This window comes from Nothoprocta perdicaria, unplaced genomic scaffold, assembly GCF_003342845.1.
Source record: "Nothoprocta perdicaria isolate Ctin4 unplaced genomic scaffold, notPer1 scaffold_23, whole genome shotgun sequence".
Taxonomy (NCBI): domain Eukaryota; kingdom Metazoa; phylum Chordata; class Aves; order Tinamiformes; family Tinamidae; genus Nothoprocta; species Nothoprocta perdicaria.
Window position 1 is genome coordinate 3,759,594 of NW_020455455.1, and position 18,443 is coordinate 3,778,036.

General features: G+C 36.4%; 1 protein-coding gene across 3 annotated transcripts in view; it reads left to right on the forward strand.

Annotated features, from left to right (window-relative positions):
• The first annotated feature begins 13,128 nt into the window (after positions 1-13,128).
• SLC39A12 (solute carrier family 39 member 12) overlaps positions 13,129-18,443 on the forward strand; it is a 32,130-nt gene continuing 26,815 nt past the window's right edge. For all 3 annotated transcript variants that reach the window (XM_026039474.1, XM_026039470.1, XM_026039472.1), the window contains exons 1-3: positions 13,129-13,231; positions 14,357-14,710; positions 18,014-18,295. In XM_026039474.1, coding sequence (XP_025895259.1) covers positions 14,441-14,710; positions 18,014-18,295 — 552 coding nt within the window. In that variant the 5' untranslated portion in view covers positions 13,129-13,231; positions 14,357-14,440. The remainder of the gene's footprint in view (positions 13,232-14,356; positions 14,711-18,013; positions 18,296-18,443) is intronic.

Genomic DNA, 18,443 nt, shown 5'->3' on the forward strand with positions numbered 1-18,443 from the left:
GAGGATATTGCCAAGTTCAAAGTGTCAGTTGTCAGCTYGTCTGATTCTAAAGTTATCCTTTAGAACCAAATCAGTTTGCACTCCATATAAGATGATATTTCATTTCCTAAGAAAACATGAAGTTCTGCAGAGAACTTCTAGATTACAAAGCATTTTACAAAGCATTCTGCTAATTTTCCTGAGGTCTACTCAACATGAGGTGATACCTACGGTGAGTTTTCTGAGCTAAATGGGTGCTGCATGTGGTCATGATCACTTCCCTGAGACATAGGAAAAAGGTTAGAAGCAAAATCTTCTGCATGAATGCAAGAGACTTTGCTCCCTACAACTGTGGTGAATCCAGACTTTTTTTGTAATTGATGTCTGGAATGGAATTTTTCATTTGAGTAAATTGCTTCAAAAAACCTATATAGTCATCTGAAAAAGCTTTATTTAGAGAATATGCTCATTYTAAGAGCAAGAGGCAACTTCTTTTAGCTTCCCTTTGGAATGAACTTGCCAAGGGATATGATTTTCTCAGCCTTGGCTTCACTAGCCATYGACTTTAATGAATCTAAGATGATGCTTGTCTACCACCATCACTATCACTTCAACACACATTTTCTTAGGGTTGATTTATGGAAGAAACAACTTACACAACATGTGGGAGAAGSGAAGAAACACTCTTGCAGATTTTGTCTTCACTGAACAATACCAACATTAAGATGATTTAAAGAACAGMACAGTGATTCCAGGGGCAGTATTTTCAGATAGCCAACTAAATCAAATGCCTGCTACTGATGCTCTCTTAAGAAACACATGAAGAGAAAGAGCCAGAAAGTTCTGCTACTACTGCTAAAAAATACACAGGTACATTCAGTTACAGCTAGATGAGACTGTGATGTGCTATCCACATCTTGAATATTGTGTGCAGTTATTTCTGCATCTTAAGAAGGACATGTAGTTAAAGATGGTATAAAGACAAGAAGAATGGTTGAGAGAGAAAATCTGACTTAATAGAAGAGACACCTAGAAGTATACAACTGTGATAGATGGAATCCTTCAGTACACAGTGCACATTGAAACTGTAGGAGATTGGTTTAAAACAGTTGAAAAAAGAGTACTCCTTTACACAGTGGGTCATGTATTTGAAGTTTTTTTTTTTAACCTCAGGATCTTATGGAGACAATGTCAGAAGATGTAAAAGGGGGTTATGTAAGTTTGTGGAAAATAGATTTATAAATATAAACTAAAGGGAAAAGTTATGACGGTACCTTCTAACATTGTTAATTCTAATGATGTTGTATGCTGGGAAAGGGAAGGGAATGGACCACAGATAGTGCCAGGCCTGAAATAGCCTCTCTTGTTGCTGTGACAAAATTCTGAGCTACATAAACTTTTGCTCAGAGCCCGAAGAGCATTTCTTAACCCTGATGTTCTTCTGCTCCGGATGTACTTTGGGATATTCCTTTGATTTTACTTCCCATCCTTCTCTTCACAAGGTTCACCATGCAGTTTAATACTGCATCCAGACAAGAAGGAAAGCACACAACTTTCCAAGATTTCAAACAAAATCCAAGAAATAAGAGAGAAYTGCTTCAAAGACTACCTTGTATTTGTCAGTTATGACTGTGATGACTGTGTTACTCATACATACATACCTATATATATATATATATTATATAGGTCTAAACCAACATTTATGCTGTAAAATCAAAAAAATACATAAGCTTGGGGAGAATGTAAGATTCTGTAGAAAGCATTGCATAGTTGCTTAAGCCTGTCATTAGCTGAATACAAGGATGTTTTGATTTATGTGCACTTCAGAGCATGCTTGTGAAGGAATGTATTATTCATGACAATATAATTGGGTTTACCCTGCAGTAAAAGTTAAATCTTCCCAGAAAATATTTTTGTTTGTTTGTCTGGAGTACRGCATGTAATGAGACCAGTTCTTCCTGAGATGCATGGATGGATAGATGGGTGGATGAATGGATTAAAATAAAGAAGGAAAGATGGCAAATTATTAGAGACAAGGTCTGCTGAGGGGTTTTGTTAGATTTTCTTCTTTTCTTATGTCTCATTTAGAGTGTTCACTGAAAAATGAAATTTAACAAGGCATTAGCATTAATGTCATGGGTGTTGCAGCGTGCTTAACTGAGTCAAAATATCATTGCACTTCAGAAAAGAAATTTGGGAATACATTTTTTCCTCTATATCAGAACTGATTCTTTGGTAATAATTGTAACTCATGTTAAAATATACCCATAGATCTTTATTGTTAGATAAACATCATTGCAAGTTAAAGGGAAATTATTTGAACAAACAAAAGCAGTCTTGTCATATGTGCTGGACTATCTCTAAATATGTCCCTAAGACTAATTGTTCTCCAGCCAAGCATGAAAACGTACATACACTTGGAAATTGTTTTATCCAGCAGGGGTCAGCAGTGGTAAAAATGGCATGTTAAGTAGATGATGTGCTTTTATCATCTTTGATATAGTATCATTTTTAATGGTAAAAATAAAAGCAAATAAACACATGCTGAAATCTTCTATTTCAGTTTTCATGCTCATATTTATGCCTGCACTTATTTTCTTTAATAAGTGAAATTGTGACCAGAAGTGCTTATATTTTAGCTTTACAGAAAGATCACTGAATCTTCTATTAGCTTCAAATCAAATAACAATTGGTTCTAAATGACCAAATATTTTTTTTTTCCTGAGATTGTAAATTGCTCGATCCATAGATACATTTTATTATGGATCGCTTCATTGCATTCTACTATGCAATGTAATAGCATCCTAATAACAACTAATATAATCATATTATATTGCCTTTTAGTGAATTCTTTTTCATRAACCTACAAAAAGTTTGTAAAGACATCATAAATTAAACAAGACGTAATGAAGACTGGTTGTTTCCTTTCAGTGACATGGCACCTTTACTTTGGATTCTTTGTGTGAAATAAAATGGTATGTGACATTCATAACATTTAGTTTATGGTTTCTTTCATGTCTTTTACTAAATCTTGTGTCTGCTGCTTTTCTGCAAGTGGATAATAGTAGAGAGTCCCCTCTAGCACAAAAATTGTAAGAATTAAATAGCTTTGTGATCTGTACTCCTCTGTCAGATATATTTGAATCTGTCAAAATTGTTCAAGTATTACTAGAGCAGAATGGGTGGGTRTATGCATACAGAGACAGGGAGGGACTCAGCTGGCAAAACGGAGCTTATGTTATAGATGCCTGCAACAGAAGCATCTCTTCAGACCCTCCTTACAGTCAAAAGAGTTATTATAAATATAATCACAGGTTCTGTAGGGCCATTCTTCTCATCCAAAATCCGTAACTTTTACAATATCGAATACTTAGTCATGTTGAATATAAAGTAAAAATACACAGCTGGAACTATACAAACTGACACTGGAAGTAAGACATACTTACTAAAGGTGTTGAAAGCTCTGAAACAGCTTCCTTGCTGATGAGTTATATCCTCAAGTTCTGATGAGGACTGAAATTTGCATTTAAAGTTATTTTAGAATATAAATAAGCTATGAGCTAACTTTTGTAATTTCTGGGTACAATTTTTTGTCTTGTTTTTATGTAAAACTGTAGTTGAAAGTGACCTCTGCTGTCCCTTAAAGATGTAAACTGGAACACATAGGTTGTAATCTTTGCTTATATCTGAATAGAAGTTATATTTGCATGCTGAGAAATTTCTTATTGCAACTTCTGGCTTTTGAAAGGTATTTTATTCTCACAAATAAACCTTTTGAGACTCATTCCTTTTCAGATATGGCTTAAGTTTCAATAAGAGTGGAAGCCTTACAGCACGGAGCTTCCTCAAGATAAACAAGTAGATTTGGGGCATTAATGTTAGATTAAAAGTGGAAAAGTCCTATTTACTTTCGATCTTCAATTGCTGTTTTGATGAAAATGCAAGTTTGATATAGACATGCTATAGTTATGCTTATAACATAAGAGGTTATAATTAGAACTAACTGAAAAAGTCAGGCAAACAGTTCTCAGAACAGTATGTGGGAGAAATTACAGGTACTACTGATTAGTACGAGATTGTCTGGGTGGTAAATGTTCTAAGTCATTAATTAAATTTAAAATACCAACCAGCTTCCAGTGAGGGATATTGTTACAAATACTTTTATTTCACTTTAAGTACTTTTTTTTTTTTTCACTTGCAACTGAGGGTAATGAGGCTCTTAATGCTTGATAAAATCATGGCCCACCAGTGTGATACCTGTCCTACTACCAGGTCATTTGGAAAAAGTTCTCCTCAAGTACCTGACAGAGCCTGGCTTCAATCGTGAGACCCAGCATTCTATATGAGTTGCAAAATATATCAGCCTAAATATTTTTTATTTTCACTTCCATTATGTTCTCACTGAGATTCCCAGATGCATCTTACCCAGTAAGCTTATCAAGGATATCTTCATATGCATATCAGTAACACCAAGATGACAGTGATAGTGAACAGTTTCATAAAGCAGGATCCTCATATCGTAAAAATACTGACATTATGGTTTTAATAATGRCATATAATTTTATATATAAAACTAGCATTGTTATAACAAAGTTTCAGTTTACCGAATGAGAAATAATCTATGTGTTTTGCAAATTGCTTTGTGGCTGATGGAAAGAAAATACCATCTTCTCTTTATGATACAAATGGAATTCTTTTTGGATTGAAATTTGCATCCCTGCCATTTGACATCACTGAAAACAAGGATGGGTGTTTTTTTGTATCCACTCTTGCTTAATGAAATATTTTTTCATATGAAATTGTACCCACTCTTGCTTAATGAAACAATGAGATGAGCTATACATTTTTATTTGTGTGTTTTTTTTTTTCTTCTGTGGAAAATGTGATGGATGTCTGTGTTTCAGAGGATGATAAACCATTTCAGAATGTGTGGGAGAGTCAAGAGGGGAGGGGAAGGGAGGAGAAGGGAAAGGAGTGGGAATTAAAAATAGTTGTCTAACAGGCTTTGTCTTGTATTTCTATGCTTCTAAGCACACTCTGCTAAGATGCACTGAAGATGCATCTTAGAAGATGCAAACAGATGTTTGAAGGACATAGAAATAACCTTATTTCAAGCAGTTTTGGTATTTTTCATTCATGAAATACAGGAAGAGTTCTGGAAATCCTCTAAGATCAGATAGCCAATATTCCRGTTAGAGGATCAGATATTGTTGAATCAGATCCTAGAGAATTAGAATTCGAAAGATATCACTCAACATCTTCATGACATAAAATGTCACAGAAATAGTGCGAAAGGTCTGCTGCATTGGCATCGGAAACATCAGGATCCTTCAGGTGAGATTCTTCACGGTACCAAAACAGCATTAATTGCCAAAAATGTATACATCCCATAGCTTGGTTCATTTCCTAGGTTTGGCAGAGTGTTCAGGCAGTGAGCTGAGTCTTTTTTTTCTTAAGATGATTAACAAAGGAGGAATTGAAGGTCCATGCTTGATATTTGCATTCCAGCTTCAGCTTGTGTTTTCATTAACTGATACCATCTCTTTAATTCAAGAGTAGGGTCAATGACCACTGAAAATAAGTTAGATGAAACAAGTAGAAACTGGAAAAAAGAAAAAACATTTGGTAACAGAGCCCTGGATATGCTGGTGTGGTTAGCTTGAGGGACCTGAAATTCCTAAATCTGTATTACTTGAGGAAAGAGCAACCAACAGAGAAATAAAACATCCAAATAAGTAATGTTATCTACTCTGTGCTTTTATTTTGGGTTAGAGTTTCAGCTAAAATTGCCAGAAAAAAAAAAAACAGTTTATGTAGCTATACACTGTCTGAAAAAAGAGAGAGTTTTTCTTCTACTAAATGTTTTGATCCAGAGTGATTGTGTATTAACTTAAAGCCTTACAGTTTATGTCTCCATTTTGGTTTTTGTTTGTTTGTTTGTTCAGTACATCTTCATTACTAGGACGAAGTAATTCTGTATTTTCCTTAACTTCTACTTTTATGTAAAATAAATGTTTATATCTGGAAATAAGACTTTTTTTCCTTTTTGAAGGTTACTGAAGAGGAGCTAATTAAGAAACTACTAGGAAGGAAAGATTGGTCATTTTAAAATGGTTGATCTCCTGGAGAAAGGAGTCAGTTGATATAGTGAAGTCCCCATAGGACTTCACTGTAATATTTATGTTGTACCAAGTTGGAAGTTACTTTTTAAACTGAAAGAGATGGGAAAGTTGAAGGTGAGTAAAAGTCTAGAGGATTTTGAATTGTTCTGCAAAGAGATTTAGTGATCTGGGAGGCAATTCCTAGGGAGGAATCTTGCAGACTTTGAGTCTTGAGACCACTCTTATCTATTACGTTGTTAAATATCTTTGGAAAATAGTTTGCAGATGGCATTGGATCAGGAGGCTACAGATAATAATTAGGATTTCAAGCATAAAAAATGAAAGGCCAGGAATTGTAGACATTCTAAGCCTTATGAATTTTAGACAATTCCTGGCCTTATGAAGTATAAGTAGCATATAATCAATCGGTCCATGTTTTAGGGTGTTAATAAGAATTTCACCTTAAGGTGGGGAATAGTGGAAGGCATTTACGGCTTGGATGCACCACTTACCACAGGACCTGTGGTGCACATAGAGTGTGCAACCACGAAAGATGCAAATGCAATCTGTGCATGCTTTTGACTAAGGATTTTCAGGAGAGCTGTGAAAATCCTAAAATATCTAAGTCATTAAGGATGCTTCATCAGGCATAACGAATGTGGTTATAATCACACATACTCAGCAGCTGAATTCAATTATGTTGAGAAAAAATTGTTTTGATATAAGAAATAGAATAATGTAGATTTTCTAATGAATTCACCCTATTTTTACTTAACGCTGCTTCATATTCTTTGAATATGTTTTATGTTCCTTGTGTACCTTCATGTACTAAGAACATGCACACATAATAGACTGCTTATATATTTCAGAGAAGAGAGATTAGTGCCCACTGTAAGGATCTTCCATGTTTTATTAACTGCTTTGAATATTTGTTTACAGAAGAAGAAAACAGTGAAGATGTGCAAATATCTCACCTAAGTATGATTTATTAGTCTGCTGATTCTTACTATAAAAAACACTGAACTCATTCTATTTCTTCCACAAGGACAAAAATTCAAACCACATAGCCGATGACAAACAGATGCTAGATTCACTGGCATATTTTTAAGCTACAGCAATTCTGTTCCAAGACCTAGTGATACAAAGGATTTTGTGGCAAAAACTGAGAGGAATGAACAGTGTGTGCTCTTGATGACAAAATAAGAATTGTTCCTAAATTGGATTGAATAGTGCTACAAGAATATACAATGTTTTAACTCAAATTGTACTTGCAAAGTTGAAATAGTAGTTGATTTTGTATTTTCCATATGTATTTGTATAGGCTAGCAAAACCCAAGCATTTACTTTTTTGTCTTAAGGTTATGTAAGTGCATTCCTTGTGAATACTGTTGGATGGGTTAATTATGGATGTGGCAATAAACTTCTAAAACTCAGAGCTATCTTTTATAATGTGTGACCATTTTTTAAGCTAATAAACTCCCCTCCTGCTCTTTTTACTAAACCTTCCAGTAATGGGTATAATGTTCGAGTTACATGGGGAGGTACTAGTAGGTCTGTGAAGAAAGGTGGAAACTGATCTCACTGTAATGCAGTGAACCTTGTATTTTGTTAAATTAATGGTTTTCTATCGATGCTAATCTTCATTGTTGTTCCATTGTATGATTTTCATTTTAAAAATGTTTAGTTGTTTTGTTAGACTACTCTCTGCTGCTCATTAGACTACTTACTGTTCTTTACTGTAATAATGTATGACATAATTCTTCATCTGGGATATTTAAATTTGTTGTACTCAAAATCTGTAATTGGGGCAAAAATGCTTTGGACCAGAAGAAGCATTTAGTAAACTCAAGTCTGTTTTTTTTTTGAGCCTAGTGTCTTTAGAAACCTAAAGGAATAGAGACAAACAGTACTGCATAGTACATGCTGAAGAAATGTAAGACATAACCCAACAATAGCTGGTGAAAAGTTCAACAACTCACCTTTGCATCTGATTCATCTAAAAGCAGGTGAGATAGGTGACATTGAAGTGATAGCCTAGTAGCTATAATTCAATGTTTTGATCAATTCACATAGTTAAGTTAGTAGGCTACTGGAGTTCCTTCTCTCTTTTCCCTTTTTCCTTTTCCCTTTTCCTTCTCCCTTCCCTTTTCCTTTCCTTTCTCCTTTTCCTTTCTGGCTTTGTGAGAACAAAGCCAGATATTGAGCAATGAAGAAATTGTGTGAGGGGGAATGTTGAAGAAAGGTGAGTGAATTAATGAGATTTTAGGTCACACTTCATATAAATGAGCACTTTCTTTTTGTTAACCTGTCTAAACTTTCATACCAGGAACAGCTTACAGGCAGTAATTTCCACAGGAATTCTGCAGCGTGTAGAAAAGGACTTCTGCAGATACATTTCTCAAAGCACAAGGAAGGGGGCTGGAGAGGAAGTAACCCTGATTTCTTTATTTTCTATTTTAATATACCTAGATTTTCAAACCTTTCCTAGGAAACTTTCTGCTGACAGGTGAATTTAGCAAACCTGGCCTAATACAGGGCTTGTTACAGATAGATACATTAATATATATAACTCAGAAACTTATTTAATTAGCATTCATTTATTTTAGTTCATTGGAAATCTTAATATAAATGATATTGTTAGAATTGACATGTGAGGATGAAGCTGAATAGACTGTGGTTTTTAAACTGTCATTTTGCACTGCAGCATTCATTTATTGGCAAAGATGCTTTATGTATTGAAGTTCTACACCAATTGCATGCAAAATGAAGTCCTTTTATACGTCAGTATGCTGCCTATGGCTGTAATTACAGCAATGTGCACACGTCACGTTAATAACATGGAGGAAATCCGCAGTGCCACAGGATCCGCTTCTGTTTGCTGTAATTGCTGCGATTAGTAAAAGGGCAGAAAACGTATTTGCTTAGTCCATCAAAATAAGTTATACAGTATTTAAGAAGTGAGGGTTATATATAGTTGCATTTCTCAGTAAGTCATGAAGATCAGCAGGGGTCTTGTTAAAATTATGTCTGTTTTCTTTCCCATTTKCTGTGGAGGCAGAATAAGGTCTTTGCCAGGTTGGTAGGGGTCATAGGGGTCCTTGTCATCACAGAGGTAGCTTTCTGAAGAATGTTCCTATCCTTTATCATTTATTCACTGATCCTTTAAAAGACAGTAAATTGCAGAGTGCAGTAATGACATTTGTGAATGAGCCACTTGTTTTGTTCTCTGATGGGGTGCGTGGGCTGGAAAAACAAGAAGATAACCTGCAGTAAAGTCTTATTGGCTCAGTTAAAACTAAAACCAAATAAATAAATAAAAACTTTGTAGTCAAAGAAGGTTTCCTGCATGTGTTTGTTCTGTGTCTGCTTAAGCCATGTGCAAATTGCCTTCACASCTACTCATTGCAAATGAAAGTTAGAATATTATCCTAACTTATATYGAAATTGAATTTGCATGTGAAGAAATTTAATATGCACTATCTGAGGTCATGAAGCCARTCATGCAATTACATGACTTGAGAAGTTCCCATTTTTATCACTCTTTTTTCATAGTAGTTTGGTAGTTCTGTTATGCATTTTTCTTGGAACCTGTGTCTGCCAGCGCTTAGTTTGTGTCATGTAATTATTCCTCCATGGTGTATTTATTCAAACCCACTTAAAATGATTGTATCTGCAAAACCTTGATCTCATATCCTTCCTCCAGTGTACCTAGTTTTTTGTGTTGTAGAATGGAGTAAAGTTTTGTTTGTGGATTTAATCAGGAAGCTCGTCAAACCTCTGATTTTGATGTGTATTAACAGTTGTGTTAGAATGACAGGCAGTTTTGATTTGAGGTATTTYGCAGACGATCTCAAACTGGTTGGAGTGACCGACACTCCGGAGGGCTGTGCTGCCATTCAGAGGGACCTGGACAGGCTGGTGAGTTGGGCAGAGAGGAACCTCATGAGGTTCAATAAGGACAAGTGCAGGGTCCTGCACCTGGGGAGGAATAACCCCAGGCAYCAGTACAGATTAGGGGTYGACCTGCTGGAAAGCAGCTCTACGGAGAGGGACCTGGGAGTCCTGGTTGGCACCAAGTTAACCATGAGTGAGCAGTGTGCCCTCGTGGCCAAGAAGGCCAATGGGATCCTGGCTGCATCAGGAGGAGTGTTGCCAGCAGGTCAAGAGAGGGGATCCTGCCCCTCTACTCAGCTCTGGTGAGGCCGCACCTGGARTACTGTGTGCAGTTCTGGGCTCCCCAGTATAAGAGGGATGTGGAGCTTCTCGAGAGGGTCCGGCGGAGGGCAACAAAGATGATTAAGGGACTGGAGCATCTCTTGTGTGGGGAGAGACTGAGTGAGCTGGGCCTGTTTTCTCTGGAGAAGAGAAGGCTGAGAGGGGATCTGATTAATATGTATAAGTATATGAAGGGGSAATGCAGGGAGGAAGGGGCCAAGCTTTTCTCAGTGGTGGCCAGTGATAGGACAAGGGCCATAGGTGCAAGCTGAAACACAGGAGGTTCCATCTCCARGTGAGGAGAAACTTCTTTACTGTGAAGGYGACAGAGCCCTGGCACAGGCTGCCCAGGGAGGCTGTGGGGTCCCCTTCTCTGGAGATCTTCCATATCTGCCTGGATGTGGATCCACCCTGTGCCCCGTGCTCTGGGTGTCCCTGCTTGAGCAGGGGGGTCAGACTAGACGATTTCTAGAGGTCCCTTCCAACCTTAACCATTCTGTGATTCTGTGATTCTATTCCAGTTCTCTAATACCTCTGAGTTCTTTTTCTGAGTGCTTTTTCTGTCACACATGTTGTAATTCTCTAGTAAGGAAAGAACTACCGGGTCATTGTACAGAGTTTCTGCGCAGAYTTTGTTTCCCTCTATTAAGAAACATTGAGAGACATTCAATCAAATTTAAGCCAAAATGTCAGAAAAATGTTGTGATAAGTCAGAGAATAGCCAGAGATGGCTACTTTTTTGAGGTATTGAGGCACTGAAATGTGTCAATGGATCTTTTTTCTGTCTGTGTATCTCAATAAAATTATAATAGGTTTAGATATGACTGTTATTTTCATTATCCCATTTTATCAGTTGGCACAATGTCAGCATTAAAAACTTTTGAATTAAAAATGTTTGAAAATAAGAGTAATTAGTTTGACAAATTACTTCAAAAGTAGTAATAGTAATAAAAAATATATAGACAGAAAAAAATCTATGATGATTATTGGATGACTGAAAGTAGAGGAAATACCCTGAAATTAGGGATAATGCAGAGCTTTAAACTTGAATCACCACCAAGAAACTCAGTTGAGAAAGAAACCTGTACATCTTACAAGGGGAAGTCAATTCTGCTTTGAAATCAGCCAAAGCAACCTGTAACAGCTCTTATCTCTTGCTTTTTAGTATGCGATATGATTACTTTTGTTACTATTACTGTATAGTATAAATATTAATGTAAGATTCTGTTAATATTATTATGTAAATCAACATCTTTCAGTGGTTCCAAATCATCGAATGTATTTTTATGTGTTGGCGTCTTTCAACATATTGTTGAAAGCTTGTACACATGCTAGTTGGATACAAGAAATTCTTCATTTTAATATTTAGTGGTATACAAAACACCAAATCGTACACAGATAAACCTGCTTTATGTTATTTAGAGTTGGAGCAATCCCCGAGTTTAAATGCTGGAAAAGCTATTCCCTCTTTTCTAAGTAATTTTTTTTTTATTAGTGGAAGAAATGTGCATGTACGTAGTTTTCTTTCACATCGTATTTATATTGTAGATTGAGAATAATAAGGGAATTATATAGAGAAGATGCTTGTAGTTGTGTATTTCTCCCTTTTTGGTCTTCATATGAAAAAAAAAAAGGTTTTGAGATCAAAATCCTATAATTCCTGTTGGCATAAAGATGAAGATTTAGCAATTCTGGTTGATAAAAATCTTTTATAATTTGTAAAGTAAGAAAAACATGTTTTGGCAAAAATGTCAAGGTTTCTTTGCACCTAGATACCTAACAGGACTGATTTTTAAAACACTCAGCTTTGATCACACAAGGGTTCATACATACTTGCATGCGCCTGTACCTTGTATTTGTGAGAACATTTGTTTGCATTTTGCTCAAGCTGCCATGCTCGGTATCATTTTGTTTATAGTCAGTATCAGTTGCCAGTTCTCAGACCTTAATCTGAGATGATTCTGAATTCACCACCTTGTAGGAGACATTTCTTGCATTTTAGTATGCAGATTTTTTTGTCAATCTAGTTTTAAGGAGAATTATAACATTTCCATTRCTACTGAGGTAAGCTGGCTTACTGCCATCTGAAGAGACAGCTGAGATGATAATTTTTCATTACTACACTGAAGGTTTGGGAGGTGGGAGAATGACACATCTGGTGTCTCTGTTGCTGTGAAATCCAGGAGTCGTGACATTTTTCACTAAATTCCAGTGTGAGAATATTTTAATGGCACAGTGAAATACATCTCAACTTTGCAGCAGCATCACTCAGCAAAGCTGAATGGGTGGAAAATCTTTTTTGACCGCAGCCTGAACTATCATCTCAGCTTTTTCATTTGTGGCAGATCTGGCACAGAATGAGTGGAGTTGAAAGGGCCTGTTCTCTGTGGATAGTATTTGCTTAAGAAAAGACCCATTTTTCCTATGGAGCTGCTTGCAAAGATTTTTATTCTGTTTTCGTGTTTGCAAAAGGAAGAAATATTTTGATTAAACAAATAAATTCAGGTATTTTATAAAATTGCTCAGATAATGCAAGAAAATAGAGAATAYTTAGGGTGCCTACATCGACTACAGTGAAATAGTTTTCTATGTAGATGTTATACATCTTGACATCCATTGAAATAAAGGGGCGACTGTTTACATAAAATGATAACCACTAAAATAATTTGCTAAATGCATTCAGTTATGTGATGCTTAGAACTTGCCAAGAAGAACATGTACTAATTCCTATCCACCTCCATTGTTACCTTAAGAGTAGCTCTCTCCATAGCAACTGAAAACTTTTCAAGGCAGCAATAAACTAATCCTCTCCAGCTTCCAGAGAACCATCAAGGAATTTTAAAAACATCGGACTTTCAGCAGCTAAATACTTCGGAGGATTCAAAAGGCCACAAAGCTAGAGATACACAATCATTCTTTTTTTTCCCTACAAAAAGGTAAGAAAATATTTAGAAATAAATRGATCTTCATAACTATAATACATATTCCTAAAGGCTAACAGCAAAATTTATCTAAGAACCACAGCATTTTTCCTAGCATTTAAAACGTACTAATCTTTTCTGAGTGAATGCCAGTGTGAATTCAGCAGTTGTTTTTTGTTTTTTTTTTTTTCCTTTTAAATAATCTGTTAGCAGAGTTTTCTTTAAAATGTCGCATATGTATTATGCGGCAGTTAAAGAGAAGCTGAACTTCTGTGAGACTCTCTAACATATGTGCATTTTAATCAGCAAATTTATGTAGCTACCAGCCTCTGCTGATCCACAAAATAAAAAACTCTTGGTGGAAGACAAAACTTAAACTCTTCTATCCTTCTTGTGTTTTGATATTGAGATATACATTGTTAAAACAGAGTGGTAGTAGCTTAGGAAGGATATTTTCAGGACAGGTTTGTGGTACAATATGTCTTTGGCATCTAAGGTTTTAGCTAAACTAATTACTTCTGGTATATTTGTCTTGTTTATTCATTAAGYTGTATGAATGAGCTTATTACTTATTACCAATCTTGTAACTTTCATCTGACTACGAAGTATCACTAATTTTAGGCCCATTATGCTCATTCTTGTTTGGTGTTGTATAGCTTACAGTTATATAGTTAAGTTACACTGGGAAAGTGTTTTGAAAATAAAACCTGCTCTTTTTCATTGCTGTATAACATATTTACTGCACATTCATATCGAAATTACTCTAGTAATCTTTATTTGGACTTATTTCTGCTATAAAAACCTGTTTGGAGTGCAAGTGAAAGCTATCACATTTTCCTGCTCTGCAGAAGAGTTAGTTCAATAATATAGCACTGATATGAAAACTGTACACTTCACTTTTAGGAGGAGAGAAAGGCAGTTTGAGTCGACCCCTTTCTGGTAACTCTGCAGAAGTTTTAAGGCCATGGTCGTCTTAGTTTCCTGCTGCTCAGGGCTGTAAAGTCCCTACAGGCTCCCTGTTGTTCAAAACAGCTTGTCACTGCAAATCAGCTTAGCCAACCAATTAATAAATCCTTGCAAACATATTGCAGTCGCACTAATTAAAGGGTTGGGGTTTTTTTTTCCTCCTTTACTATTCAGATTCCTCAGATTTCAAGTTTTAAGCTGTGAAGCGAGAACAACAGCCGAACATTCGGTACAGATCACGCACGGCAGGAAGAGGAGATGTGTTCTCTGACCAAGCAGCCAGCTCTCGGGGTGGTATGTTCTGCTTTCCTGTTCGGCGTGCTCGTTGCTGAAGGACAGTCTGGGGAAGAGCATGGGCAGGACGGCAGCTCTGCTCCCGGCCGAGGCTATCTGGTGGAAGTCGTGCGCGTTCTTTCAGCTGGCGACACTGAGCTCCACAAGAACCACTCTCGAGAACTGGTCAGAACGTTGCTGGAGAGAGCTGAGTGCCCACAGCGGATTTATGGCATGCAAGAGGAGTGTAATCTGGTTAGTGCTTCACTTAATGAGGGATGCCTCTATAGGATAGCCAGTGAGTTCTGTTTCTTAGGCTGGAACCCTCCTGGATGCAAAAGCGAACACATAAAAGGCTGCTGTTTACAACCAAAATGTCCCTGTTTTAACTGTTTTATTATAGATTATGAATATTTCTCATTTGATCTCAGGGATATTCCAACTATGCCAGGTATACCTTAAATACTCCCTGTTCCTTTTACATAAGATTAACAATTTATCTACTAAATGTCTATTTTCTGGGCAAGTTTTTTCTGTTTTTGCTGATCTAACTTTAAAAGCCAGAGCTTCAGTTTGGGACACAGAGGCCCACTGTAGAAAAACATCAGTAAAAATCGGAGACAAGTTCTGTTTTGTTTATTTGTTTTTGCTCCAAATTTTAGTTTATAAAAATAAATTCCAGACAGGACTATTTCAGGTTCATGTGCCTATTCACTGAAGTACCTAAGACTAAGGGGGGGTGTTGCTTTTCTTTTTGTGGTGGTGGTGTTCTGTTTTGTTTGTTCTTTAAAGCAGTTTGGGTCAAGGAAGACCAATGAATCTGTGAATCTGGATTTGCAGTAATGCAGGGTGCAGCTTCCCAGAAGGTTCAGTTGTGAATTGAGGATACTTTCAGCACTGATTCCTGGTTTGGCAGGAAGGGAACAAGAGAAATGAGATCATAAGTTTGGGGAAAGGGAGACAGGGATAAGAGAGGAAGTTAGATGAGAAGGACTTGCTCAGTCTTGGCTTTAATTACATGACTCTAGCTCTTGTTTGATTCAGTGGCCTTCATACAGCAGATTGTCACTTTATATTAGAATTATGAAGAGTCCTAGTAAGGACACATGCTTTGACACTATCGTTTGCTTGGCAGTCAGTGAAACCAATGGAATAGAGGGTTGTTTTGCTTGGTTGGTTGTTTTTTGTTTTTATTTTTYGGGGGGAGCTTGGGTTTTGTTTGTTTTTCCTATGCAGTGAACATTTACTTACTTAAAAGGCCCTTCTGGCAATTGCCCCAGAGTTTGTATGGGCCCTAGTGTGAAGTTTCATAGGTAAACATGTGGATCTCTCTTCCTAAATGGGTGGTTATGTATGAAAGAGATTGTGCAGAAGTTTGGCTCCATGCACATAGATATAATACCAAATCAAATGCTGAAAACAATTAAATAATAAGAGTATAGAACCTGAGCTTCACAAAACAGCAGATTCTCCCTATTGGTTTTGTTTCTCTAGATAGAGGGCTTTTTTTYTTCTATTTCTGACCTGTATGTGGAGAACCTAACTGTGGCCCTGGAGGGACAGAATCTAAGGGAAACAGCCAGGTCTGGGTTTCCACACAATTTTGATTTCATTTGGAACATTACTGTGGGAAGAATTTAAGGACTTTCTCCATTTCCAGTGTTTCTCAAGGCTGGATGTATCAGTAACACCTCATACATCCTTACAGTGCCATGTGAACACAGTTCCTTATAGAAAAACAGTGAGGGAGAGAAGCCACATGCAGTGCATACTGCTGTACTGAAATCTTCCAAGACGATTTAACGAGATTTGGTAAACAAAGATATCAAAAACTATGCGAGAAGTGCTGTCCTGCAAGATGCCCCAAATTTGGGACTGAATGCCCCTCCTCGGCTTGGCATTTTCTTTCCCACAGTAGATTGGAATAACTAAATGGTTTCAGGCTCAACTTGCCCTTCTAAAATCAGGATTTCAGTAATGTCGTATCACTTGTTTTTCAAATTTCTTTTCATTTGTAATGATGTCTGCAGTGAAGATTTAAAATATTGCAGGACATAATCATGTTCAAACCTTTTATTTAAAAAAACTTTTTTGGTTTATTTTTACCAATTGCTCCCCTAGAGATTTGGTGCAGGGGATGGCATCTCTTTAGCAGCACCTAACACTCTTTTATCTCCCAAGCATGCAAAAGGCATATATTTCTTCCAGTGGTAAGAAATTTTTTTTTTCTAACTCCTGGTCACTTAAACAAAGCAAACTCAGGGTTCTGTGTCCAGATTCAAACCTAGGCTCTTTTTTATAGCAAATAAGCTTTTCTAAACATAGGCCATGCACATGATTATACTTCTAAAATACAAGTAATACCAAAATAGCTGGTGATGATTCAATTTATATTCTCCTGATATCTTTCCTGATATATTCTTACCATCCACACTTCTTCTTGTTCTTTCTTTTTTCCTTTTGATTGAATATCTGTGAGATTTTTTTTAATGTCATTGTTAGAATTGTTTCTGTTATGAGGCGGCAGCATTCTCACTTGCTGCAGGGAGCAGTGATTTCTGAGTTCACCTAAAATATGTTAGATTGTGCTTGTGGGGGAAAATGGAGTAACAAAGAAGGTAACCTTACAGACTGGCACATCATASCCATTCTGTAGGCATAAGCAATGTCACCTGGCAAACTAGGTTCAAGTAGGACTTTTAAATTAAGAGGTTGTCAGAGTGTGCGATGAACATCCCATGGTACCTTCACATGTTGCAGTTTCTTACCACAAATGTACAGTCCTTTTGCTCTACTGTAAAGGTTCAGGTTGGCCGATATACCTATGAAATAGTTGGAAAGATCTGGTTGGGGAAAAAAAAATCAAAAAAGCTGACACAACAAATGACATTAGTTATAGGATCTCTTTAAGAAAGATTCTTTATTTTGGAATTCATTTATCTATTTCTTGTAGCTTGACAAATGCTATTGACCTTCTGGTATAGTTTTGAAGACTAACTCTGGCCTTCAGTGACTGTAGAAGATCTCTTTGTATAAGGAGGAATTGAGTCTTACAAATATTCTCCCATTAAAAAGATAAACTTCCATTCATGTGGAAGTCCCGAGTTAACTCTTCTTATGGCATTTGTCCTATAATATAAACTCATAGAGAAAATGCAGGTGAAAATATGATAAATCTAAACATATCTAGCCATATTTAATGAATTTATAACAAGAATTCAAGACAATTGAAGCAAGAGAATGACTTTCAAGTCTCTACAACAAAGTTTTGATCAGAATTACTTAAATCCCTTGGATATTTGACATTTGTTAAAAACAGAAAGTGCCCTGGAAAAAGCAGCAGTATRTGGTCTTGCAGTCTAGTGCAGAGCCAGCAATGAATAACTTGTGCCCTCCTCCTGTCATTCCATCAGCCTGCATCTGTGCAGCCTYAGGTTCAGTCCGTTAAATATAAGAATTAAATTCTCTTATTCTCCTTTCAAATACTAATTGCAGATGACTAGTAGTATTTTACTTGAGTTTAATTTCTTTSTTTTTTATTTTTAATTTTATTCACAGTGCCTTGAACCAGATGCTTTGTTACTAATAGCTGGTGGGGATTTAGAAGACCACCTCAGTGAAGAAGTATTTGAAAAAATATCTCTTATTCTTCTATACTATATTCTTCATCAAAGAGATATGTGTTCTTCAGATCTCAACTTGAGTAGTAAGGACTATAAATTTTACCTTCAGAGCATGCTTAGCTTAAGGCATGATGAAGACTGTTACTATTTTTCACAGAATGAAACAGAAGATATTTTGGCTGCAGTAAGACAACATTTTAAAACTTCTGAAACACAGGTAAATAAAAAATAACTAAAAATAGAATTTACTACTAATATAATGTCCATAAGCAAGCTAGTTCAGCTGTAACATCAATATTGTGTGTCTTCATGCAACTCGTAAACAAAACAGTGTGARAACACAGGCCTAAGTGTTGGTCAACTGC